The 26402-nt window shown below is 43.4% G+C and overlaps 1 protein-coding gene across 1 annotated transcript in view; it reads left to right on the top strand.

Annotated features, from left to right (window-relative positions):
• Positions 1 to 12868: 12868 nt before the first annotated feature.
• Smap2 (small ArfGAP2) overlaps positions 12869 to 26402 on the top strand; it is a 49276-nt gene continuing 35742 nt past the window's right edge. The window contains exon 1 of the mRNA XM_051188691.1: positions 12869 to 13409. Coding sequence (XP_051044648.1) covers positions 13307 to 13409 — 103 coding nt within the window. The 5' untranslated portion in view covers positions 12869 to 13306. The remainder of the gene's footprint in view (positions 13410 to 26402) is intronic.

Below are 26402 nucleotides of genomic sequence, written 5' to 3'. Positions count from 1 at the left end.
AAAAAAAAAAAAAAAAAAAAATATTTAATTGTAGTAAACTATTTCTATATAGAAATCTATTTCTCTCTATTATCTAGTATTCCTGAAGTCCCAAATTTTGTAAACCAATGCTGGCTTTGGAGTTGGATTTGGCTTTCCTTCTCTAAATTCAAGCATGTTGTTAAGATTAAATTCATGGTTTCTGCCTTAAATCAAGAAGCCAATTGGTGTAAGGCAGAAGAAACAAAATCTGGGGACTCATATCTTATGCAATTTTCTCTCTGAAATCCTAATTTTCTCACATACTTTTAATGCTTATTGTTGTCTTTCCCTAATGCATACCTTAAAACTTGAAAATTTTACTTTAATATTGATGTGTAACTTTTCCACAAGGAATAATAACGATTCTTAACAGCAGTCTTTGAACTTTCCGGAAAGAAGATGGGGCCCCACATCATCATTTCCACTTGACTCAACCTGATGCATCGGAACTACAAACATCACCCTAAAACCGGTTTGAGACTGTTTTGCTCGAGACAACTCATGACTAGCTAGCTGTAATGGTGCACCTTTTTATTACACCCTGGCCAGTTTCAAATAGAACTATAGTCAAGAATTTTCTGCCACACAGTGCCTAACTACATATGTCACAGCCAGTTCTATTGAGAAATTTGGTTGCTAAAAATTTTCTTCCTACAGGATCCATTGGAGCAGTCATCGTCCCATTTCAGCAGGAAGTAATCTTTATATGACTACGCCCCCTTTCCCTACCCTTGGAATTTTGGGATAATAGTCATCGTCTTTGGGTTGGTTTTAGTTATTTGGGATTGGGTGATGCTTACACTCGGGTTTATCTTTTAGACAGGAATAGGGAATGGTGGGTAAAGGTATGGTTTAGAGGGGATATAAGTAGATTAGCCTATTTCCTTGAGAATTTGAGTATGAATGAGATAGTATTTTACAGCTTACATTGTTATGTATTCCTATGTGGTAAGCTATGTAAAATTAAGTTTATATTTTGTTATATTGTGTTAAATGTTTCCACTTATAATATTTACGCACATTATTTTTTACCATATTCTATGTATGTATACTTTTCCTGTATTCAAGACATTTTGTATATTGATACAATTTGGGATATTTATCTTGCTGCCCTTTATAGTTCTACCTCTTGTCTTGGCACTTATACTCTACCTCTATTTTAGGGATTTACATGTAGGTACATGTAAATAGTTATATTGTTTAAGTATTTGTTCCTGCTTTACTCAGGAAAGTTTTAATCAGTCTTTTTAGCTAAGTTCCCGAGTATTACAGATTATCTTCACTCACATTTCCTGTACCTATGAGATTAGTCAGATATAGATGCTTAATCTTCAATCCTTCATAGACATGCAGAACATGGCATTTAAATGTTTTAATATTAGTACTCCATTGACATGAGACACTGTTGCTCCTGACAGCACCGTGCATTTTCCCGAAAATATGTTGGACACTGTTGTTGCTCCTGCTGGAGTTCAATCTCGCCTCAGCTAATGGCCTGTTGGGCATAGAATTGCCCCCACCTTGACCACTGATTTGGACATGCAGTCCTATGTGCTTGCAGGAGACAAATATAGAAGACTGCTTGACCTTGCCAAGTCAGGGTAAGACAGCCATTCTATTTCCCTGCTGTTGTTGTGGTCTGTCAAGTTCTCTTGGCCTTAGCCAAATCTGGGTGTACCAACATCGCTGTGAGACCTAGGGTGACTGTTCAGGTGGCTTGCTGTTTCTGTCCTTGCTGCACCGTTTTGGAAGTTGTCCATCCGCATTTCCTGTCTACTCTAGTATTGTTATTTTCCTTCTCAGGTCTTGATGAGGTTGAAGATTAAACTATCACAACTATTATTCTCTCTTCCTAGTTAGATATATTAGGTACTAGACTTACGTTTTCCAGCTTAGGACAACTCTATTGTAAACTCCATTATGCCCTCACCCTAGGACTAGATATGTAGGTCATTTTGTTCTCGATTTTCCTTTTCTTAGAGCACACTTGTTATTCACTGTTTTGTATATAGTTTTGTATTAAGCCTAAATCTTTTCTTTAGACTAAAAGGGGAATTGTAGTGAGGTAGTCCTTCTGTAGCACTGACCACGCCCATTGGGGGGTGGAGCTATGGGCGGAGGTGACCTGAGGAAGGAGGTCGGAGGGGGCCAGGAAGGCGCTCTCTTTCTGGCGTGACTCGGACAGGAGAGGATCGGGTTGAATTTCCTGGTGTTCATCTGTCTAGGTTGTAAGTTATTTCTCCCTGAATAAACATCTATTCGGCTTATTTGTTTATCCTGATCCTTATTTACCGCAATACACCTTTAGACAGTTTAAGTAATATTCTGCAGCCTATACAAATGTAACACACTTTGCCTAGTTAAAATAATAGTCCACAGGTGGCTTCACCCTTTGCCCTATTAGTTAAGGTAAAAATGGTTAGCAGCCTCAACTCTTCCATCCCTCCTTCCCCACACCCAGTGTCTACACCTCTCACACACATTTTCCTAATCCGTTCAGTTCTCTCCATCCCTACTACATTACTGTCCTTGGTCACCTGGTCCTTCTGCTTCCTCCCATGAGCTGGAATCAGCACACCTGGTTTTAAGTGCTGTTGGGGAAGGGACCCAGGGCTTTGTGAGTGCTGGGCAAGCTCTGTACTAACTGGGCCACATACCAGCTGTGTGCTGCTTAGCCAGACTCTTGGATGTCCATTGTATCTCTGTTTGCAGCTTCTGATTCTTTCTCAAGACTCTAGGGATAAGTCCATTTTCCATCCTTTCTAGTTTCTAGAAGCTTCTTGCATTCATTCAAGGTGCCCATCTTCAAAGTCTGCAAAATTACATCTCTCTGACATTAAATATGTGGCACACATATTTAATCTCAGCATTTGGGAGACAGAGGCAGGCAGACCTCTGAGTTCGAGGCCAGCCTGGTCTACAGAGTGAGTTCCAGGACAGCCAGGAACTCTGTCCTGAAAAACCAAATAAATAAAATAAAATAAAATAAAAATTTGTTTTTACAGGGCTATACAGAGAAACTCTTTCTCAAAAATGTTTTTTTTTAATTATTAGAGTATGCATACATGTGTGCGAGCTCGCATGCACCACAGCTCCTGTGTCAGGGACAACTTTTAGGGATTTCTTCTCTCCTTCCACCATGTGGGTTCAGGGGACAAAATTCAGGCCATGAGGCTTGGCTATAAGCACTTTTACCTTCCAAATCATCTCACTGGTCCAGCTATAGTGAAACCCCCCTCTGCCTCTCTCTTCCACATGGAAGGACCCAGGCAGGAACATAGATAAGGCCCATCAGTTACTCTATCATTTCCTGTGCTGACCTTAACTTTATCTCCTCTTATAGAGTTTCTATGTTTTTAATTTAATATGTCTGATTCACAAGTTCTGAGGGACTAAGGACATAAGCATGCTTGGAGGGCCATTGTTCTGCCTACTGCCAGCCTCTCTCTGGTGCGTAATTATTCCTGGAGCCTACCCTCAGTCCACTAAAACCCAGTCTATCCTAAGTCTCTTCAGGACAAGAACATCAAATCTCATCATCGAACTGACCTGTGTTATGTGTTGGATGAGACACACCAACTATACTTTACTCTCTGTGGATGCATGGAGCTAGAAACACAGCTTTGGGATGGACAAGGGAGAACGGGGATAGATGGTCCCACGCAGAAGGAGGAAGTGGAAGAAACAGCCCCAAACAGTTTCAAAACAAGGCTTAGGACCTAGGGATGGCCAATGCCCTGTGGTTCATGGGCCTCCACCCCCGCCCCAGCCCAGACAGCATGAAAGGAGCACACACGTGCAGCTGTGTAGTTGCCTGTGTGTGGGATTTGCAGGAGTGCATTCCCTGTCATTTGGTACTCTCTCCCCTTCAGTCCATATTCCAGTATTTTTTTCTGGTATGAAATCCTCAGTAACCTTGTGGGTCCCTTGTGTATGTCATGGTCATTCCCTCCATCAGATTTCTTTATGGCTCTTCCCTAGATGATGGCCTTGTTTTCTTCCCCTCCCCTCCCCTCCCCTCCCCTCGTCGCCTCTTCCTTTTGGATTTTGAGTCTCCCTGTGTAGCTCAAGGTTATGTAGTCCTGGGAATCCTTGAACTTGTGATCCTCCTGCCTCAGCCTCTTGAGTGCTGAGACCACAGGCATGTGCCATTGTTGTTAACCTAGATAGCCTGTCTGTTTTCAAGGGAAAGTACAGATTCATTAGAAATGAGAGTAAAAGCATTGGGTACTGAAAGCAGGCTCAAGCCAACACACGGGTCAACGGTCCACAACCATTTTTACTTTTGGCTTCCAATGAGGTAACTGAGGGGATATGTGTGCCACACACTTAATCTTAAAAGCATTTTCTCTCGGGAATGCTTTGACATTTTGATCGTATTAGCAACTGATCCCTGATCTACAGCCTCAGCTTTTTCTCTAAAATACACATTCCTAATGATGAAGGCTTTTGTTTTAAAATCAGTTGCAGTCTGAACAGGCTGATAATTCCCCAGCCATCAGGTTCCCAGGCTTGTTGGTTTGGTTTTTGAATTGTGGGCTTGCTATGTTGCCCAGGCTGGTTTCCAACTCCTGGTCTCAAGCAATCCTCCTCCCTCAGCCTTCTACATATCTGAGACTACAAGCTCACACTACCATGATCAGCTCTGATAAAGCAGAGCTAATATGTATCATAAAGCAGAGATAATATGTATCATAAAATAAATAAATAAGAGGAAGCCACCTGTTTCCTAGTGAAGGCTCTCAGTAGGGGTAACAGGATCACCAAACAGCCAATAAGTCAACACTGGAGCCACAGATTGAAATCTGACCATCATACCTTTTTTGAGATCAGCAAAGGTTGCAGAGGTTAATCTGAGGTTCCTACCCCATGATGGCATGGTGTAAGCCTATGGCCAGGGCAGGAAAGGCCCAGGAAGTTGTACTCTCTTGATCTTTGAGAACAAAAAAAAAAAAAGGGGGTGGTGGTGGTGGTGGTGCTGATGGGTGACACATCTGTTTCCTGGGAGAGCAGGACTGTGCAGCTTGTATGCATGGTGATTTGCAAATCTGGGCCACTTCCTGCTCAGAAACCAGTTGTGAAATATGTTTGGGCAAGTTGAGCCCCGACCAACGAGTCATGGGAGGTTCCCACCTTAATTTCAGGACCAAGGACATTCTTTTCAGGTCTACTGGGGCCACTCAGCTGAATATTTCAGGAACACAGCACCTAAAGAAAGGGTTGAGCTCAAGAATTAATGGGAAACAGCCCAAACATCATCATTAGTGAACAGAATTAGTCAGGTGAAGAACCTTCCTTTAAACTTTATTATTATTATTATCCTGTATGTATATAAAGTGTGTGTGGTGGTGGGTTATATGGGTACCACAATGTGCACGTGGAAGTCAGAGGACAACTTTCAGGCATCAATTCTCTCCCTCCAGCATGTGGGTCTTGGGGATTGAACTTTGGTCACCACATTTAGTGGCAAATATTCTACCTGCTGAGCCATTTGGCTGTTGAGCTGCTGCTGCTGCTGCTTCTCCTCCTCCTTCTTCTTCTCTTTCTTCTTCTTCCCCCTCCTCTTCTGTGTATATCTATCATCCATCCATGCATCCATGCATGCATGCATCCATCCTCCATTCTTCTTCTTCATACTATCTATCTATCTATCTATCTATCTATCTATCTATCTATCTATCCTTTTATCTATCATCTCCCTTTCTCTCTCCCTCTCTTTGAGATTCATATAGCCCAGGGTCTGCTTGATAGATCTGGAGAGAGGACTTCCATTACTAACAAGTTTCCATGTGATGATGATGCTGCTCATCTGGGAATCATTTGAGGATCACTGAACATAAGCAAGGCAGAGCAGGATGATAGTACCCTGGTGCTCCTTTTCAGGGAGCTGAGTCAGTTAAACAACTGCCCTGGTTCTGAATTTCTCACTCAGTGAGAATTAACCACTGTTTGTTCAAGCCCAGTTTGATTTCTTTTCATTTCCACTTAAAAGGTTTTTGAACTTGGAGCTAGGATTGTAGCTTAATTGGTAGGGAGTTTGCCTAGAGTGCACAAAGCAATGGGTTCAAAGCCCAGCACTGCACAATAAGCCTGCTTGGTGGCTCACATCCATAATCCCAGCATTTGCAAGTGGAGACAGAAGGATCAGGATGTCCAAAGTCATATTCATAAATAGTAAATTCAAGGCCACCCTGGGCTACTTGAGACCTTATTTCAAAACAAGCAAACAAAACCCAAACACAAAAAGAAGTAAGAAACTGAAAAGGATGGGTGAGATGGTTCAGTGGGTAAAAGTGCCCACCTCCAGCCTGAGCACTGAGCTCAGTCCCTGGGATCCACGCAGCAGGGAAGGAAAGAGCTTACTTTCTCAAACTGTCCTTTGACTTTGTAAAAAAAAAAATTGTTTTAAAAACAATTCAATGGAACTGGAATGATAGCTGAGGAATTGAGCACTGGCTGCCCTCCCAGAATACTGTGGTTTAATTCCTAGTACTCACATGGCAGCTCACAACCATCTGTAACTGGAGTTCCAAGGGATCTACTGTCATATGTGTCAGGACACATATGACAGACATACATATGTGCAGGCAAAACACTCCCACACATAAAATATTTTAAGAAATAAATTTAAACCCCAAGATTCTATGTACAGGGTTTATAATATCAGCCAGTACTGCCCAATCGCATCCCTGCCCACTAGATGCTCACTCCTTTGAAGTAACTGTTTTTGACTCTTATAGAGCTTTCTTTTGTAATTGAGGAATTTGAATAAACAGTTTGCTGAATTACTCTTATTTACTCTCCATCTTTGTTTATCCCTTTCTGCCCTACAAGATGACAAAAATTTCTTTATTCTATCCCTAGACTTCCTCTCCAATGATTTCCTGATATAGTTGAGTGATGATAATGTCTATAATATCATGTTGACCATTGGAATCACTGGATAGATTTTCTATGATGTTTAAGCCTTTGTTTTCTCTGGAGCCAAATGATCACTCTGTGCTGAAGTGTTTAATTTCTATGATTAATTCATCTCTTTTTTAATAGTTGAGTTATCTTTATTTTATGTGCATTGGTGTTTTGCCTGCATGTATGCCTGTGTGAGGGTGTCAGATCTTGGAGTTATAAACAGTTGTGAGCTGCCATGTGGGTACTGGGAATTGAGCCCATGTCCTCTGGAAGAGCAGTCAGTGCTCTTAACTGCTGAGCCATCTCTCCAGCCCCTGATTAATTCATCTCTTAATCCTTGGGTGGGGAGGGTGTTTCTTTTTTCTTTCTCCTTCCCCAGTTTCACCAAGGGTCTTGCTATGTAGCCCAGGCTGGCCTCAAATTCACTATGCTTCTGTGCAGCACAAACCTTGGACTCTCCCTGCCTGTACCCCTAGAGGGCTGGAATTACTATCAACACTGACCTGGCCAAGAGTTTATTTCTTTCTCTCTTCCTTCCTTTCTTCCTTTTCCTTCCTTCCTCCCTCCCCCCTTTCCCTTCCTTCCTTCCTTCCTTTCTTTGTTTCTGAGACAGGGTTTCTCTGTGTAGCCCTGGCTGTCCTGGAAATAGCTCTGTAGACCAGGCTGGCCTCAAACTCAGAGATCCGCCTGCCTCTGCTTCCTGAGTGCTGGTATTAAAGGTGTGTGCCACCACCACCTCTTAATAAATTCCAACGTATTAGCTAGTCTGTCAGTTTCCCAGTCTTGGCATTGTCTATGCCAAAGCTTCTTTTCTGCTGGTCCATTCTGCCACAGGTCCCTCACCCTGGGCTTGACCTTCATATCACTGAGAAGAGCCTGTATCTCTGTTTTCCACAGTTGGTTTATCTCTCTGTATTGACTGTTCTGTCTTTTTTGGATAGTTGTATGCCTAGGAGGTGGCTTGGCAAGGATCTGAGCAGGAGCTCGTGGCCAGTCTGAAAGTGGCAGTTAAGGAAAGTCCTCAAAATCTTGAGGGCAGCCTCACCAAAAAGCTGTTACCCTCAGACTCTGGAGCAACGGGGGGGGGGGGGGGGGGGGGGGCGGGGTTCTGGAAGATCATGGTAAGAGCTATAGTTGTGGGAGAAGCACTCCTCACAGGAATGCTGGCGGCCAGTACAGGAAGGAAGTGCTTCTGGCAGCAGGAAGAAAGCAGAGAAATAAATAACTCAGCATCATTCTGGTCTGCTGCCTGCTCCTCCTGTTGGCTAATGGCTGAGCACAACCAGGAACCTGCCTGCAAGGGACCTGGCTGATGCTCTCCATTGTAGACTCTGGGGCCCAGGGAGCGATGATGGCAGAGACAGTGTGTGTGTGTGTGTGTGTGTGTGTGTGTGTGTGTGTGTGTGTGTGTGTAGGGGAGGTGTTAGAACACAGCCACAGGGGGAGGTACAACTTTGAAAGCAAGTATAGCAAACAAACAAACAAACAAAACAAAACAAAAAACTGCCCTCTTCCACACTGCTTCTAGATTGGGTAGCTAGCTTGGAATTCTGGGTTGGCAACTCTTTCTCTCAGAATTTTGGAGGCACTGTTCCATGTCTCCTGGTTTCCACAGCTGTTGTTGAGAATTTTGTGCTATTCTCCTTTCTGGACCTTCTACATGTGACTTGTTTTTCCTTTCTGGAAACTCCTGGCCTTACCTCCTCCCCCCCCCCCCACCAGTTTTGCTTTTTACAGCGGATAAACTGCGGTGTGGAGTGATTTCCTTTCCTTCAGTGTCCCTCCCAGCAGGCCAGGTGTGCTTACCCAGTCCTTTGTAAGGCCCTGACAATGCAGGAGCTATTGATACAGTTCAGAGGGAAATGAGAGTGCTCTCAGATGCTGTCCGTACTATCATGTAGCTGGAGATAATGCAAGCAAGATCAGCATGGCCCGGTGACAGCAGTGAGCTGCTGTGCCATAGTTACACACAGCTGGTCCAGCCTCCTCTCCCAGCACCCATGTCATTAAATAATTGTGGAGGGTTTTAGTGAAATTAGGGCAGAGAAAGGCGCTTGATAGATGGGGGACTCAATTTATTGTAAGGAGAATGACAGATTGGCCTAGCACAAAGTCCATTCCCATTAGGTTCCCTGGTCCTGGCATTGAGCCCGGGCTTCAATTTTGGAGGAAGACAGCCAATAGGCTCACAAGAAAGTCTTCATGAGACTGTCCACAAGCAGGGAGGAAAGTTTGGAGTCTAGAATACAATGTGTAAACAGATAATGGGGCACCTTTCTCTGTCTGGAAGGGACCAATGACTGCTGGAATCCCAAGCAGTGTGAACATCAGGACACAGCGCCACTAAGAAGAGCACTGACCCTGTCCTGTCAGGCACCTTCAGCAAAGGCACTTCTCAGAGTCAGGCTGTGGAAGTGGACAGATGGGAATTCTAGACAGAAAGAAGGGCCAGAAAGCAGGGCTCACAGCTGGTTTATGTACAGCCACATTTTCAAGGCTGGCAGAGCAGTCTTCTGCTAAGTCATGGCAAATTCTCTACATCCAAAGAAAAGTGGCTGCAGTTGGCTGAATGGGCCATGAGTTCATTGGAGATCCAGAATCCACTTACTGTGACATCTAACACGGAGATGACAGGAAAGCAGAAAATTAGTCCAGTTTGCTTAATGACAAAGCCATTTAATTAGTATTACCCTAAAGTGGTAGTCTGACTAACCAGTGGGTTGGAAACCATTTTAGTTCAATATACGACTCAAGAGGTTTGCTTTCTTAGCTAGAAGGTGCAGGAATGGAAAGCTCCCTGTGGTAATAGTCCAAAAACGTTCACCCACAGTGCCTCTGGAGTCGCGCTCTGAGCATTTTACTGCTGCAGTGTTTACTCTAACATAGCCACTTAAGAGAAAACTGACTTCTGAGCCAGGCATGGTGCAAGGTACTCTGCTACAAAAACAAACACAAAGGGAATGAATGAATAAATATACCTGAGTATTAATGATTCTCTCTCTCTCTGAAACAGGATCTCCCAGGAGATCCTAATATACACTATGTAGCTGAGGCTAGCCTTAAACTCCTGATCTGCTTGCTTCCACCTACCAAGTGCTGGGATCACAGGCACAATAACTGGCTTTGACTAACCCTTTTATGTAGGATTAGTTAAGTTACAATTTGGTGAGAAAACAACTCATAACTTAACACAAAGAAGGCTTTTCTGTTACTCATCACCTCCTATCTTTTGTGGACTAGCAGAGAGCTCTTGCCTATTTGAAACAAATTCAAGCAATCATTATGCAGCCCAGTCTGGAACCTCAAAGGTTGCCCTTACAGAGATCAGAAACTGGCTCTGTTTTCTATAGTCACAACTGTTCTGACCTTTGTGGATAGTGTGTCTCAGCCAAAGCAGCAAATAAAGGCTTCAGGCATAAAAATGACGTATTTCTGAGCCGGGCAGTGGTGGTACACAATTTTAATCCCAGCACTTGGGAGGCAGAGGCAGGTGGATCTCTGTGCATTTGAGACCAGCCTGGTCTACAAGAGCTAGTTCCAGGACAGCCTCCAAAGCAATACAGAGAAACCCTGTCTCAAAAAACCAACCAACCAAACAAACAAACAAAAAACCCCCCAAAATGACATGTTTCTGCTTGGCCCATTGACTATGTCTGACCACAAACAGATCAGGAAATAAATACTATCATAGACTGATAATGCCAAAAGCCAGACATATTCAGCAGCAGGTATTAATTGCCTATCATTCCTTATGTGCTAAGAGTTGTTCTAGATATGTTAGAAGTATTAGGTCAGTAAAGCTTTGCATCAATCCTGCAAAGCTGGTTCTTAGCATTGCTATAATTTCTACTTCATAGATGAAATACTGCAGCATGGAGAAGTTAAGCAATCTGCCAAAGCCACAAAAATAGTATGGGAACTGTGAATCTCAGGCTTCATGGCATGTGCGTGTCATCCCAGTGAGGTTGGTTCAGTGTGATTGTCAAACAAGAGGTGTCAGGTGGCTCAAAGCCGCCTATAACTCAAGCTCCAGAAACTTGGACACCCACTTCTGGCCTCCAAGGGCACCTGCACTTATGTGTACACATCCACATACAAGTACACATATGCATCATTGAATATTTAAAATCTCTGGGCCAGAATGTTGCAACTCCTCAAATCCCAGCATTTATAGGCAGAGGCAGGCAGATCTCTTTAAGTTCAAAGCTAACCTAGTCTACATAGTGAGTTCAGGTCAGCCAGGGCTACATAGTGAGACCCTGTCTTAATAAAATAAAGTAATAAAATATTTAAAAGATGGCTAAGATGATATCTAGTCTGATGGATCTGTCTTAGGAAAATACTTTATGAACTGTACACCTATGAAAGTAAATTCTTTGAGGCTTAGCTAGAATGGAAAGATTTTGGATAGAGTAATAAACTATTCTGATTAATAAAGTAACAAGCATTTTCCATTAAAAATATAAACATTTTGAGAGAAACCTGTTCTTTGAAGAAAGTAGAGATGGACAAGAGGGATGTCTTAGTGGGAGCTGCACACTTGGCCTTGCTAGCATCCCTGATCTACTACTCCAGTGTTCAGAAGAATCAAAAAGTTTCCTATCTGTTTCTTGTAAGAATTTGTTGAGTAAAAGAATGATTTTTTCCTTTCCTTCAAAGAATAAGAGGAGGAATGTGAACCCAAGTGAGATGACAGTTGGTTCAAGACAGCCATCATACATTATCTGTAGCAAGAATGGCTTTGGGAAATAATATTTAATAACCATTTTAAGTAGTTGCTTATTCCATACCCACCTATAACTGACTTTCTCCCAAACAACCTTTAGTGAAAGTCTCTCCACAAAACTGCTTCTTTGCTTTGTGAGGACTTCAGTAAGAAGGTGGCTGGAGAGATGGTTCAGCAGTTGAGAGACTCCAGTAATTTCCCATAGGATCCTGGTTCAGTTTCTAACGTCCAAATCGGTCAGCAAATCTGGAAGCTCATAACAGCATATAACTCCAGCTTCAGGAGATACAATGCCCTTTTTCTGGACTCCTTGGAAACCTGTACACATCACATCACACACACACACACACACACACACACACACACACAGCACTTTGGAAGTAAATGTAGGCAAAACTCTGTGAGTTCAAGGCTATTCTGGCCCACAATATGGCGTTCAGACCATCCAGGGGTACATAGGGAGAACCTGTTCACAACTATTTTTTTTTTTTTTTTAAGAAGAAAAGCAAAATGGCAGAACATTGCTCAAAGAGGGTGGTAGTCACAAGACAAAGACTAATGAATATCAGTAGGCAGGAGGTATTCCAAGTTAGAAGTGACAATAAGAGCTGGGCAGTGGTGGCACATGCCTTTAATTTCAGCACGTGGGAGGCAGAAGCAGGCAGATCTTCGAGTTCGAGACCAGCCTGGTCTACAGAGTGAGCTCCAAGACAGCCAGGGCTACACAGAGAAAACTTGTCTTGAAAAACCAAAAAGGAAAGGAAAATAACAACAAAAAGAAGTGATCATGTGGGAGGGTGTAATGTCTTTTTAACTTGGGTCAAAGGGTGAGTTATTTTGTCTCTAGAAGGAAGGCCTAAGCTGGGAGCGTCTGTGATATCCATAACACTTGGGTTATATAAAGAGAACAACTATACATTTCATAAAGGTTGCTGTGAAGAGCATACCGAGATAATTGACATAAAGTGCTCAGCGCAGTGCCTACCACACAGTAAGAACTCAGTAAGTGCTCGTAGTTACCTTTACTTTATTCTCTTCACTTACCTTCCTTTCCCACCAGCCTTCATTCATTCTTTTCCAAGGACATGAAGGGGGCGTGTCCTTCCTCCTGCCGCTCTCACCTAAGCCCCGCCCCCTCCCCTTCCCGGATTGGCTCCTAGGAGGCGGAGCTGAGGGAACAGCCCAGTGCGGAGCGGTGGGCGGGGCGCATGCGCGGGTTGGGCTGGGCGGAGGAGGAGAGGAAGAGCTGCCGGAAGTAGGCGGTGGAGGTGGCGGCAGAGCTGGCCGCAGCTGCCTGGGAAACCGAGGCGGGAAGTGCGGTGGCAGACCCTCAGCCCCGGGGTCGTTTGTGCGCCCCACACGCCTGAGGCCGAGGGCTCACTCCGCCTAGGCCGCATCCCGGGTCCTGCAGTCTCCGCGGGTCCCCTCCTTGCTCGAGGCCCGCCAGGGGGCGCCGCGCCGAGGGGCTGCGGGGCGGGAGGCAGAAGACCCTGACCCCGGGACGGCTCGGGGCGGGGCGGGAGGACACGGCTTGTCCCACTCGGGAGGTGCGCCTAGGCGGGGGCCCCGAGGCCTCAGCCCCGGACCGAGGCAGGGGCTCCTGGGGGCGCGGGGGGCGCGTCGCCCTCTGCCCCCGCCGGCACCCTGGCTATGACGGGCAAGTCGGTGAAGGACGTGGATCGGTACCAGGCGGTCCTGGCCAACCTGCTGCTGGAGGAAGATAACAAATTCTGTGCTGATTGCCAGTCCAAAGGTAGCACATCCGCGGCATCGACTAGGGGCTGGCTGCGGGGCGGCGGCGTGCTGGTGGCCTGAGTGGGGAGGGGATTCTGGAGCCCAGGGGCGAGTCCTCTTTGGATGGCAACGGGTGCCACCCTGGCTCAAGAGCCTGCTGGGTTTCCTGGGGCTTGGGGTTTGGTGTGTGTGAGTGGTGAGGATGGTATAGTGGGGGGGTGGGGTGGCCCGATGTGTTCAGGTGAAAATATCTGTGTTGCAGGCTCTGAATGGCTTCTGGGCCCGCTGTCATCCAGAGCTGGCAGCCTTTCACTTGGCAAAGCTGTGGGTGAGCTGCAGTGTAGTGGGGGTGGGGGGGTGGCGAGGAGGAAGGTGAGATGACGAAGAGGAAAACTGTCGAAATGAATTTTAAAGGTGGTATTCCTTGCTATTTGTTATTTCATTAGCAACTCCAGTCATTTTACCACCTTGCTGAGCTCCGACAGAGTGCTTAGGTGGCTTTCTTCACTAAGGATGTGTGCACTGGGAAGCTGCCTTACGCAGTGACACAGTGCAGATTTCTAGATAGCCTAGCCTGGTCTTTGGAGGCCTCATGCTTGTGTGGTGGCCGAAACCAGCAGGATCTGGGCTGTAGTGCAGGACCCTTTCAGGCAAGGAGAAAAGGAATTCATGGAATTCGTTGCTTCCTTGTGTTTACATTTCTAGAGGAGAAATAGGAAGGATCATTACACATGGGCTACAACCATTTGGCCTTTGTTGTGCCCTTAAAGGTTCATGCTTTGGTATAATTAAAGGTCAATATGGTAGGAAAATTTACTAGTGAAATATTTGTACTTGGCTTCGTAGATGTAAGCAATTATATTTTGGGGAGCTATTGTTTATGTACCCTAGTTCCATTTCCCACATTTGCTGTATCGCATGTGGGCAAGTAGGATAGAACAAATTCAAATGTGTGTGTATTAATTTTGAGAAAAGCAGTAGATGCTTAACCTATGCTTCATGTGATTACGGTTTATTTTAGAATAGGGTTATGTAAGGAGGGCACCAGGAATGATGATGCATTGATTTAGACTCCTAGTAATATTTTTTTTTAGTGACCTCTATCAGTAGGAAATGGAATGTACTATTAGGGAAGTATGTTTCTGGATTTCTCTCCTGAATTTTTATTTATTAATTGCTTTTCCCTCCTTTTTTTTTTTGAGACAAGGTTTTTTTCTGTGTGGCCCTGGCTGTCTTGGAACTTGTTCTGTAGAACAGGCTGGCCTCGAACTCACAGAGATCTGCCTGCCTCTCCCTCCTGAGTGCTGGGATTGAAGATGAGGGCCACCACCACCTGGCTAGATTGATTCTTGCTATTGGAAGGTTTGATTTAAAATTTAGGAGCACCTTGGTTTCACTCAGATACTCCAGTGTTCTCAGTTGACAGCTCTTAAGTCACAATGAGGCAGCCCCTGGGTGAGCAAGCACACAACCACATTTGGGGAATCAGATACCGTTTTGGTGATTTTTAGAACACGTTGCTCTTACACTTACTCATTCCAGTAAAATATACCATATGGAAGAGAGAGGTTAATTTACTAGTTTTTCCTCCAAATTTCCCATTGCCCTTTATTCATGGTCCTACTGGGAACTCAGACATGAAGCTTTAGTTAATTCATAATGAGGACTAGTAACTGGGGCCTTTGAAATGGCTCAGTGGATAAAGGTGCTGGCCACTAAGACTGGCAGCCTGAGTCTGATCCCCAGAACTCATGTGATAAGAGGAGAGAACCCGCTCCCACAGTTATCCCCTGACCTCTGTGTGGATGCTGTAGTACATGTACAAACCCCTACAAAATCAGCAGATAGAATGTAAAAAAACAAAAGCAAAAACTAGTAGCCACTGATGCTCAAACCTTAGATCCTGAACATTCCAAAGTCAGACATGCTTTTGAGCACATTTCACCACTACTAAAAAAGAGATGCCATGTGTCCGTTACCTTTCAGTTCTGTTAAACAGGCTTTTGCTGAGGCCTCTGTTTATCTAGTTGGAGAATTATCCAGCCCAGTCCAGGGGTAAGCCCCTCATTCCTTTTGTTCCTCTTTTTTGCTTTCTGCTTTTGTAATGAACATGTGGGCAGTTCTCAGAGGGTGGGAAGGAAAGGCGTTTGTACCAGCTCACCATGACTTGCTCAGCTCTGATAAAAGGCTGTTACTTGGTGGAAGAATTTAAAACTATTCACCAAATAAGATTTGGGTTTGAGGTTTTTGTTTTGTTTTAACAAATATTTATTTATTTATTTTTATCTTTTCCTTTCTCAGAAAATTCAGAGCTCACCAGACAGGGTCTGGAGAGTGTTCATCTATTAATTGTTAGCCCTAATTGATGTAGCTTGGACTACAGACCTATAAGTGCATACTTTTGTAATGTTCTAAAATAACGCTTCGGCAATGACTCCTCTTTTTAAAATTTTGTATTATGTTTTAATGTGTGTGTGTGGGGGGGGGTGTTTGTAAGTAACAGAACAACTTCCACCATGTGGGGAGTGAACTCAGATGGTCAGGTTTGGTAGCAAACACCCTCCCTTACACACTGAAACATCTTGCCATCCTGACTTTTCTATTTATTTATTTTTTATGAAAATTATCATTCATAAAGATTTTATTTTTATTTTAAATTATGTGTATATGTGAGTGCATTGCCTGTGGATGCCAGGAGAAGGTGTCAGATTCCCTGGAGCTGGAGTTACAGGTGTTTGTGAGCCACCTGAGGTGGGTGCTGGAAACTGAACTCAGGCCTTCTAAAGAGCAGGGAACTAGGAACCACAGAGTAACTTCTCTATATAGTCACCTGAGTCTTCTATGTAACATCATATTTCGGGGTAATATCTGTTAGTTGATCCTTAAAATGATGTAATTTATTAATGGTGGTTCCCAACTTGTGGGTCTCAACCCCTTTGGCAAACCTCTGTCTCCAAAAATGTTGACATTTCAATTCATAACAGTAGCAAAATTACAGTTATGAAGTAGCAACAATAATTTTATGGAGTTGGGCATGGTGGTACACATCTTTAATCTTAGTACTTGTGAGGCAGAGGCAGGCAGATCTCTGTGAGTTTGAGGCCAGTTTATTCTACAAGGGTTCTGAGACAACTAAGGTTACACAGAGAAACCCTGTCTTGAAAAAACTGAAGCAAACACACAAAAAAATAATTTTATGGTTGGTGATTGCCACAACATGAGGAATTGCATTAAGAGTCACAACATTAGGAATGTTGGGAACCGCTACAATAGAGATTGGAACAATTGAACCAGGTTCCCGTGTGTCCAGAACTGCTTTGACACTGCTTTGTAAAAACAAACAAACAAACAAACAAAATGGCACAGTTTAAACCATCTGAATTGGCCAGGCCTGTAATTCCAGTGCTTAGAAGCTGGAGGCAGGAAGGAAGATCAGTTCAGTTATCCTCAGCAAGTCTGAGGCCAGCCTGGGCTTCGTGAGACCCTGTCTCAAAAAGCTCCCTTTCCCACATGTGTGACTTATTCTTAGCCCAAGATACAGTTTCCTTGTCATAAAAGCTCCCATGTTAATACCTTAAATGACTTCAGTAGTGACAGGCAGAGGGCAAACTAGTGTAAGACTCAAATATCTCCATAGTAACTGGCTGCTTGCGACCTGGCTCCATCTACTTCCTTTGTACTTGGGGTCACGGTGGCCCAAGGCTAGACTCTAGCTCCAAACTCCAAGTGTTTATCCATGTGTGGGCGTTAACCCATTCAGAGACTGGTTAAAGCCAGATGCTACCATTTACCATTGGAGGGTCTGCCTTCCTGAAGACCTGCATACTCCTGTCCACCTTTGGGACATCACCAGTGTCAAGGTTTGTGAGGAACAGAGAGCTGTTTAATGAGGAGCTGACATGGGGTACATGAAGGGCTTGTGGGATATGAGAGAGACTGAAACACATCGTGGGGTTGTGGAGTCTGAGGGCTTTGCTGGGTTCCCTTCCACTTTCTACTACACCTTGTCTGTGAAATGTCTCCCCCAATCACCTCCCCACTGCCTATTTCATCTCCCATTACATATGTTTTCTTTAAGTTGATTTTCTTGTGGTTTGAAATTCAAAAATTCCAAAAGACAACAAAGTGTGAAAAGTCATTGTCCTAAAGTGACCCAGCCACCTTTGTTCTCTTCCTGGGTGTAACCAGTGTTGGCCATTTCTTACCTATCTTTTATTAGTTTGAAACAGGGTCTTGTGGTCCAGGTAAGCCCTAACCTCAGTGTACCTGAGTAAATGAACTCCCTATCATCTCTCCAAAGCTTGCATTACAGGCATGCACCCCTGTACCTGGTTTCTTACCTGTGTATTTCAAACAGTTCTACTTTGCTTTGGCAGAACTGGAACTCCTATGTAGACTGGGCTAGATGCAAATGTACTGTGATCCTACTGCCTTTTCTTCCCAAGTGCTTTGCCTTACCTGACCTCAGTTTTAAATGTATGTGTGGGGACATGTGTGTGAGGATACATACACATATGTCTGTGTAGAAGACTGATGTTGACCTTGGGAGTCTAACTCAATAGATCTCCACCTTTTTTATTGAGACAGATTTTGTCATTGGTTCTGGCCAATCTAGCCACCTTGGCCTGAGGATTCCTGTGCCTGCTTCCTGTACTCTGGGATTGTAGGCAGGCTGCTATGCCCACCTGGCTTTTAGGTGAGCTTTGGAGATCTGAATTCAGTCCTTACACCTGCAGGGGGAGTGGTTTACTCTTGAGCCTTCTCCCCAGCCTCCCATTCCTGACTTCTGAGAGGTAATACATGCATTGATGAACAGTCACATTTTCTTTAGTGTGTGTGTGTGTGTGTGTGTGTGTGTGTGTGTGCATGTGGATATTAAACAATGACATTAAATGTATAGGTTTTCAGCACTTTTGTGCAAATAGCACAATTACCCACTGCTTTTGGTCTCTTGGATTTTTCAGTCAACAGTATAACATGGAGACAGTGAAGATTCTCTGTCCTTATACACTGAAGAGCTTCTGCATTATTTCAAGGCTGTACACAGGCTGTACTTCTGTTAAGCTTGGAGATAACAATTTGGAAGACAGTTTATCTCATGGAAGACAGCACTGAAAAGTGTGCATGGGTCTGCAGAGATGATTCAGCAGTTAGGAGCACGTGGGCCTTTAGCAGAGGACCCGAGTTTAGTTCCCAGGATCCATATGGTGGCAGTGGTGGAAAGACGTCCCCTTGGCGATGGAACTCCAGGTTTGACCCTTCAGCATGCCGCCCCACTCTCTCAGCATCATTTTCTTTTCTTTTATTGTATGAGTGTTCTTTCCACATGTACACATGCAGGTCAGAAGAGGGCATCAGGTACTGCCATAGATGGTTGTGACCCACCATGCTGGTGCTGAGAATTGAACTCAGGACCTCTGGAAAAGCAATAAAGTGCTTTGTCAGCTTCATTTCTTAATTGAAAAAATGAAGGTGCCTTGTAAACGAAAGTGTTACTCAGATGTCAACATCCTTTATTTTTTACCACTCTTGGTCTTTCATACTTTATCTTGAGTTCATTAGTTTCATTTTTTTAACTTTATATCCTTAAAATACTCTGGTTACTGGAAGCCACAGTTAGAATGACTCATAGTAATTCCCTAGTCCTTAAGCCAAAACCATTTCCTATATATGGGAGTTCTGGCATTTTTGCAAATGTGCTTTACGTGACCCTTGAGGATAGCTTGGATGTTTCCTGCCTCTTCAGACATGTATGAAAGATTAGACCAGGGAATTTCTTTGTGTAGAGATTTTTCTAGTAGTAGCCCTAAATTTTAAAATTAAAAATTTATTACATTTTAACTAAGTGTGTGTGTGTGTGTGTGTGTGTGTGTGTGTGTGTGTGTGTGTGTGTTCATGCCACAAAACATGTAGGAACCTTGTAGGAACCAGTTCTATCTTTAGTGTGGATCTGGGAATTGAGTTCAGATGGGCAAACATGGCAGCAAGAACTTTACCTGCTGAGGCCTCTCACCAGCCCAGTTTTAACATTTGAACTTTAATCTTAGCTCTCTTATTTGTTTATCAATGGCTGCAGCATTGCTTTTTAATTATCATGCCTCAGAACACAAACTTTCCTGTCAGTTTTAAGTTGTTTAAGCTACATGCCAGTGGCATATGAATAATGCAGAAACATTTTTTAACCTTCTTGAGGGGTTAAAATAAAATCTATCAGATGTAGACATAGTTCTCTATTCCCAGTTTTCTTGCTGTTATATCCTCTACCCAAGATCAAATAACTTTTTGAGCTTTTACAGCTGATGTATTAATTGACAGTCACGAGTATACTGACAAGTTTACTAATAGTAATTAATAAAGGCACCATTAAACTGCCTCATAATTTTAATATGCTAAGACTGCTCTCTGGGAGACATTTCCTTGTCTCTTCTGCATTCCCTTTAAATAGCACCCTGTGGTAATGAGGAAAAGAGGACAGACAGAGTTCCTTTAGGAAGAGCTTACTTTAGACTGGAGAGTCCACACTGTAAGTGTGTGTATGTATGTATGTATGTACATATGTGCATATACATACATATTCAATAATGTATCCTAAAGTTGGGTGTGGTAGTACATACCTGTAACCATATCACCCAGAGAATCAGGAATTCATGATTATCCTGAGCCAGCCTAGGATACATCTACTGAAACCCTGTCCTTTTTTTTTTGAGGGTTTTTTTTTTTTTTGTTTTTTGAGACAGGGTTTTTCTGTGTAGCCTTGGCTGTCCTGGAACTCACTCTTTAGACCAGGCTGACCTCGAACTCACAGATATCACCTGCCTCTGCCTCCCGTATACTGGGATTAAAGACATATGCCACCATGCGTAGTTATGAAACTCTGTCTTAAAAGATCCCTCCAAAAAAGCAAGCAAACAACAACAAAACACCCCAATAAAACAACAAAAAAAATTTAAATACTCACTCTGTACCAGACACTGTGTAGGAACATATGATAGGATTCAAAGATGAGGTCTTTGATCTCAAAGGTTTTATATTCTAGTGGGAAAGTAGATGTATGAAGCAAACCATTATGACATTGTGTACAAGGAACAGGGAAAACACTAAACAAGGCAAAAGGTCTTAAATCAAGGTTTCAAAGAGGCAGTTAAGCTGGCAGAAGGAGTGAGTACACAGGGCTTTGCCAGGTGAACTTAGGGAGCTATACTCTAGGAAGGGGAGGTAGAAATGTACAGAGCCTCTGTGATGTTCTGTGCTGTTCTCTCACGTGTGTGTGTGTGTGTGTGTGTGTGTGTGTGTGTGTGTCTGTCTGTCTGTCTGTCTGTCTGTCTATCTTTGTGTGTCTGTGTTTCTATTTAAGGTGATTTGACTACATATTGTGTAGTGTGTGGGTTAGAATTTGGTGGCTAACCAGAGGCTTATAAGGTTAAAATTATAGCTCTCCTGGTGACTTTTATGGCTTTGAAATTATGAATATGCATTATGCTTTAGAGTTTTTGGTATACATCTACATTGTAGGTCCATCTGCTTCTCCAGTGGGGTTATAAGTCTCACAGGCATGAAATACTTGGTTGTTGCCAAGTAGTAAAAGAGGTTTGAGTGTTGAGCCTGCTCATCAGTGTGGCGGTGTGCTTTCACGGACACATGCATTCCTCATAGAACAGTCTAGTGAAATGGCAGCCCTGGCTATCCGTCATCTCTGCAGCCAGTGCCTATTCTTTTGGAAGCTGAGCAGGATTCTGTGTCGAATATTTGTTGTGTCTTCAGGATTGTGTAAGGTACTTTCTTGGTAGCAAATGCTGTTTCCAGATAAATCTGAAAACTACCCCTTCTGCCTTTGTCATCTGATGTCATTATAGGATGTAGGTGGCAGCTTTCTTGGGCACAGTTGTCTATATAACTGCTCATCATATGAGTCATTGTCTGTTTCTGTTCTTCTGCCTGTAAATTTCAATCTGAAAATAATGTGCAGTTGGTGGCAGTGACACACTATTAATTACTTACATTGCATGCTATGTTGGTGGATTCTACCTGTGCTACAGAGAAAGAGTAAGTTACATTAAGCAGAGTTTGACTCTTTCTCCAGTTGATATCTCCTGTTACAAAGATGCCCAGCAAGAGTGTGTCATACTCACTTGTTGTACCTTCCAACCATATGGTATCTGCTTAGACCTTGCCACAGTTGTACTTCTGTTTGAACAAGTGGTTAGTTTAAGTAGATAGTAACTTTGAGGAAATTCTCTACCACTCCTGGAGTTCTGAGCTCAGTACAGCATACCTTAATATTAACTCAATTACCTCAGTCCTCCACTGTTAAGACAGTAATCCTGTATTGCTTAATTGTTTTTTGTGGTGCTGGGGTTTGGCTTTTCACATGCCAGGCAAGCACCCTACCACTAAGCTAAGGACTTGGGACTATGTTCACTAATCTTCTGAGCAGTGATAAGGCCTAAGCAAATCATTGAGTGAAAGAATGTATATTATCATCTGTACATTGTTCCCTAGAAGAAACTTTTCTACAGGGTATCTGGATAAAAGAAAATTATTTTCTAAAAATACAGTTTTAAAAATATGTTTGACATACCTCAGTTCAGGACCAGTTAGGGAAAATAGAAACCAGTAGGTCAGGGAATCAGTTACAGCTAAGTGGCTGAGACACCTAGGCATTGGGTATCCAGGAGCTACCATGTGACTAAGGAAATTAGAAAGTGCCAGAAGCCATGTAGTATGTTCCAGAGGCATGGAAAAAAGGAATTGTTTGATGGCAGCTGAAACCCAGGCTGAATAAGAGAACTCTTGACTTCTTTCCTCCTTTTGCCATTTATCCTTACTAGAGTCTGTCATTGAGAGGATTTATCCAGAAATCATTTGGCAAGAGAGGCTGGGAAATGTAGTTGCTCCCCTGTGATAGAGGAGAATAAGGGTAAGATCCAAGTACTGACAGACATAAAGACACTGAAAATATCTCCAAGATGTGCTCCTTAGTTATTAGGGATGAGGGCTATAGAAGTCTTTCAGGTAAATGTGGACAAGAGATAGGGATACCTCATGTGCTTTTCTAAAGGATCCAAACTTAGTCCCTTGTAGTAATGAGACAATAAGTTATAGCCTGTAAGGGTGTGTGCCAGAATGAAACTGTTTGACTATGACTATGACAGGAGCTATGTATTGATTTATCACTTGGTTACCCTTCCAGTTCTGGGAAGCCTAGGGTCTTGGCATGTTGCCCTGTCCTCACTGAGTGACTTGAGTCAATAATACAAAGATGCAGAGTTTTGTGGATGGAAGCCTTAAAACATGGCATGGCTTAATCTCTCCTAGATAATGAAGGTAGTTGCAGTGCAGTTAATTTTCCTTGTGTCGTGCACCACTGTATTTAGGCTTGTGGGGTGAGGCATGGGGGGGCGGTGGCTGGTGTCTCCCAAGAACTTCAGGTGGGTTAGTTAGTACTGGGTGAAGAAAGAGGGTGATATCACTAGATCTATCTTCTGCACTAACCCTGAAAAGTGTTAGAGTCTTACAAGGAATGTCACTGTTCCATCTGAATGCAAAGCTTGCCAAGTTACGGCCGATCGTTTCCTTCCTGATTATAAAAGCATTTGTGTTCTGTGATTCCGGTTCAGCACTTTCTAGAAGCGCTTTTTTTGTCAATCAGGTCACCTGCATTTGGGATCTGACCACGTTAATGGCTTTGGTGGAACTAGGCCAACAAAAGGTTTCAGTTCAGTGTGAGTATGTTTGTTTTGGGGCTGTTACTTTCCACAGATTAAGGGCTTGCCATTGTTTAAATTGTCATCAACTATGAAAATCACATGTTTTTTTTTTTTTTAATTTTTCTCTGAAAAAATTAATTTCCTCTTGACAGGCATTCCTATAATTCACAGATAAAATTAAATGTAATTTGGGTTTTATTTATTTACTATTTATTTACTTTTGAGACATGGTCTTGCCATGTGTCTATGGCTGCCCTGAACCCACTGTGTAGACCAGACCGGCCTGAACTCACCCTGTAGCCCAGGCTGGCCTCGATCTTGTGGCAGTTCTGTCCTTGTTTGTTTTGTTTTGTTTTGTTTTTGAGACAGGGTTACTCTGTGTAGCTTTGATTGTCCTGGAACTCACTCTGTAGACAGGCAGAGAACCACCTGCCTCTGCCTCCTGAGTGCTGGGATTAAAGGTGTGTGCCACCACTGCCAGGCTAAGGGTACATCTTAAAGGCACATCTATGCCTTTGTAAAGCTTCATGTTTTATAATGGTATTTATTTTTTACTGTGTTTGACTCTTCCCTTTCTCAAACTTTCTCCTTCCCTCCCCGCTCTTCTGGACCCTGTATTTCCCCACAGGCTTGGTGAAGGCTGGTCCGTTGATGGCTGAACGGCAGGTCCTTCCCCAGTGGAAAGCCCCAGAGATGAGCCAAATTCACCTTCAGCTGTGGCCATCCAGCAGTGTAAGGTTGCTGTGGGGGTTATATTCAGTTTGTTAACTCTCCACTCTCCCCTTGCTCCCTCTTGTGTGACCGAGACCTGCCCCCAACCCCACCTTCATAACTTGTGGAGGAATAGGGCTCTCTATTGTTCCTTCTTTTCATGATGATGCATGTAGTCTTTGAACAGGTTTTCATCCCAGGTTCATTTTAGACACCTAGAGAATACAGTTTTAAAACGTACCAGGTTTTATAAGCCTACCAGCAGGAGATTTTGTTGATTCCCCCCCCCCCCCTTTTCTTTTAGAAAATTCAACTCAGCTTTTACAGGAAATTTCTTAGTCCCAAACTGGATCCTTTTTGCTTCCTGTTATTGTTTTTCTCACCCCCAACTTGGAGAATGTGTGATGGTCCCATTTTGTGGTATACTGAAAATAATAAAGGACCCAGGAGAAAGGGAGAGTACACTCGATGTGGGTAATTGTGTCCCAAAGCAGTGACTACAGCAAGGAAAACATCTTTTCCTTTCTTCCTTCAGAGAGCTGTTTGTTTTAGTTTGCTCTCCATTGCTGTGATAACCACCATGACCAAAAGCAACCTGGGAAGGAAAGGGTTGATCTGGTTTACATGTCCTGATTATAGCCTGACATTGGGGACATCAAGGCAGGAAAGCTACCAGCTCACTTGCTGCCAGACTCCCATCATATACTTTCCTGGACCTCCTGCCCAGAGGTGGCACTGCCTACTGTGGGCTGGGTCCTGGCACATCAATCCACAATCAAGAAAATAGCTCAACAGACATGCCCACAGACTGACCAGTCTGATGAGGCATTTCCTCAGGTGAGGTCCCCTTCCTGCCACATGACTCCGGTTTGTGTCAAGTTGATAAAAACCAATCAGCACACTGTCTTTTCCAACAGTTGCTAGTGAAGGCTAGACTAAATCCCTAGCCTCTCCCAGAGTACCCATCTGTTGCTGTGGGTTTGTGTGCACGTCCTATTGCGCTCCTTCACTTCCTTTGCCCAAGTGCACACAGCTTCATGTTCTTTTCAGCTTCTTCCTCTTTTCTTACCTGACTGGAAGTCCCCAAATGTGCAGATTTAGAAATGAGTTCCCTGGCATTTTTGGCTTTGACTTGAAAGAATTTGCTTTAATATCACTTTAATAGTGGTTTTAGTTCTTAAGTTGTATTTTGTTTGGTTTTGTTTTTCAAGACAGGGTTTTTGTGTGTGTGTGTGTGTGTGTGTGTGTGTGTGTGTGTGTGTGTCCTGGAGCTCACTTTGTAGGCTAGGCTGGTCTCAAACTAAGAGAACAGCCAGCCTTTGCCTCCTCCAAGTGCTGGGATTAAAGGTGTGTGCCACCACACCCAGCAGTCCTTAGCTTTTGAAATATGATTTCTTACAAGAACTTTCTCTGTAGATCGTGAGGCCTTAGTCTGCTGCAGTCTGCAGCCTCCGGGTCTTTGTGTTGCTGTTGATACTTTAGCTTGTGTGATAACTGACACAAGCCCTTAGAGGAGAGCTAGCAAGGATCCTGCCCTTACTAGGCGGCAAACAGCAGAGCTGTTGGAAACCAATTTCAGTGTGACAGCTGACTAGATAAAGAAAAAAATTAAAAAGATTCAGTCAGGCTCTCATGCCGGGTTTGGCAAGGGCTTGGCGTTGTCACTCTGAAAGTGGGCATGGGGACTTTGGCAAGAGGAATTGCTGCAGACAGGGAATCTAAGAAAAGGTCTTTCCTGTAATGGGCCTGCTGTGTGTTTCCAGCTCAGACAAGACAGCAAGGTGCATCTTCAAATGAAGCTTTCCGGTCAGAAGGATGCATTTTAGATCCCTTGAGCATCCTCCTTGGTTCTGAGCCTTGTCTGAGCAGAAGCAGCTTGGCACAAAATGACTCCAATTGAGGGTCTACATTATGGCAGAGTAAAAATAGATCCTCATTTCATTAGACTGTTCATGTCTTTAAGGGGGGAGGGGAAGGCTTGTTGCTATGGGAACAGACTCCTAGAGCAGGGTTTTTTTTTTTTTTTTTTTTTTTTTTAACTTAATCATATGAAATTTGTGGAGTGGAGAGGTGTGCTTATTTTCTAGACATTAGAAGCTGTTACCTTTAAAAGCAGAGCCTCCAGCTTTTCTGACCATGGCACTTGCCTGTATTCATGATAAAATAATTGGAAAGTATGAGAAAACAGAATCCCCGAATTCTCATTGCTCATTATTTACTTGAGTTTGTACTTCATCAATTTTTATGACATTATTGTTTCATTTAACATTTGTCATAGGTATTTTCATGGTGTTAAAACATGTAAATACCTTTAAAAAAACATACTGTTGTGGTAGTGTGTCATCTTTTACATAACACAAAGGGTTGACATTTGGGTTTTCAGTTTTCGTCATTACAGACAATAGTGCAGGGTGAATTTTTGTGCTTTTTTAGGCTGATGAGCTATTTACATGTTCAGCCCTGAGTAGTCAGGGGCCCCTCTAAAGAAGTGGGCGGTATCTCCTGGGTTGGGACCATTTGGGAGATAGCTATGCTGTAGCAGCTGTCATTGAATTGCTTCTCTGTGGTAGACATCTGTTGAGGCAAGGAGTGGA

This window comes from Phodopus roborovskii, unplaced genomic scaffold, assembly GCF_943737965.1.
Source record: "Phodopus roborovskii unplaced genomic scaffold, PHOROB, whole genome shotgun sequence".
In the NCBI taxonomy this organism is placed as follows: Eukaryota; Metazoa; Chordata; class Mammalia; order Rodentia; family Cricetidae; genus Phodopus; species Phodopus roborovskii.
This window is presented reverse-complemented; position numbering and strand designations above follow the sequence as displayed.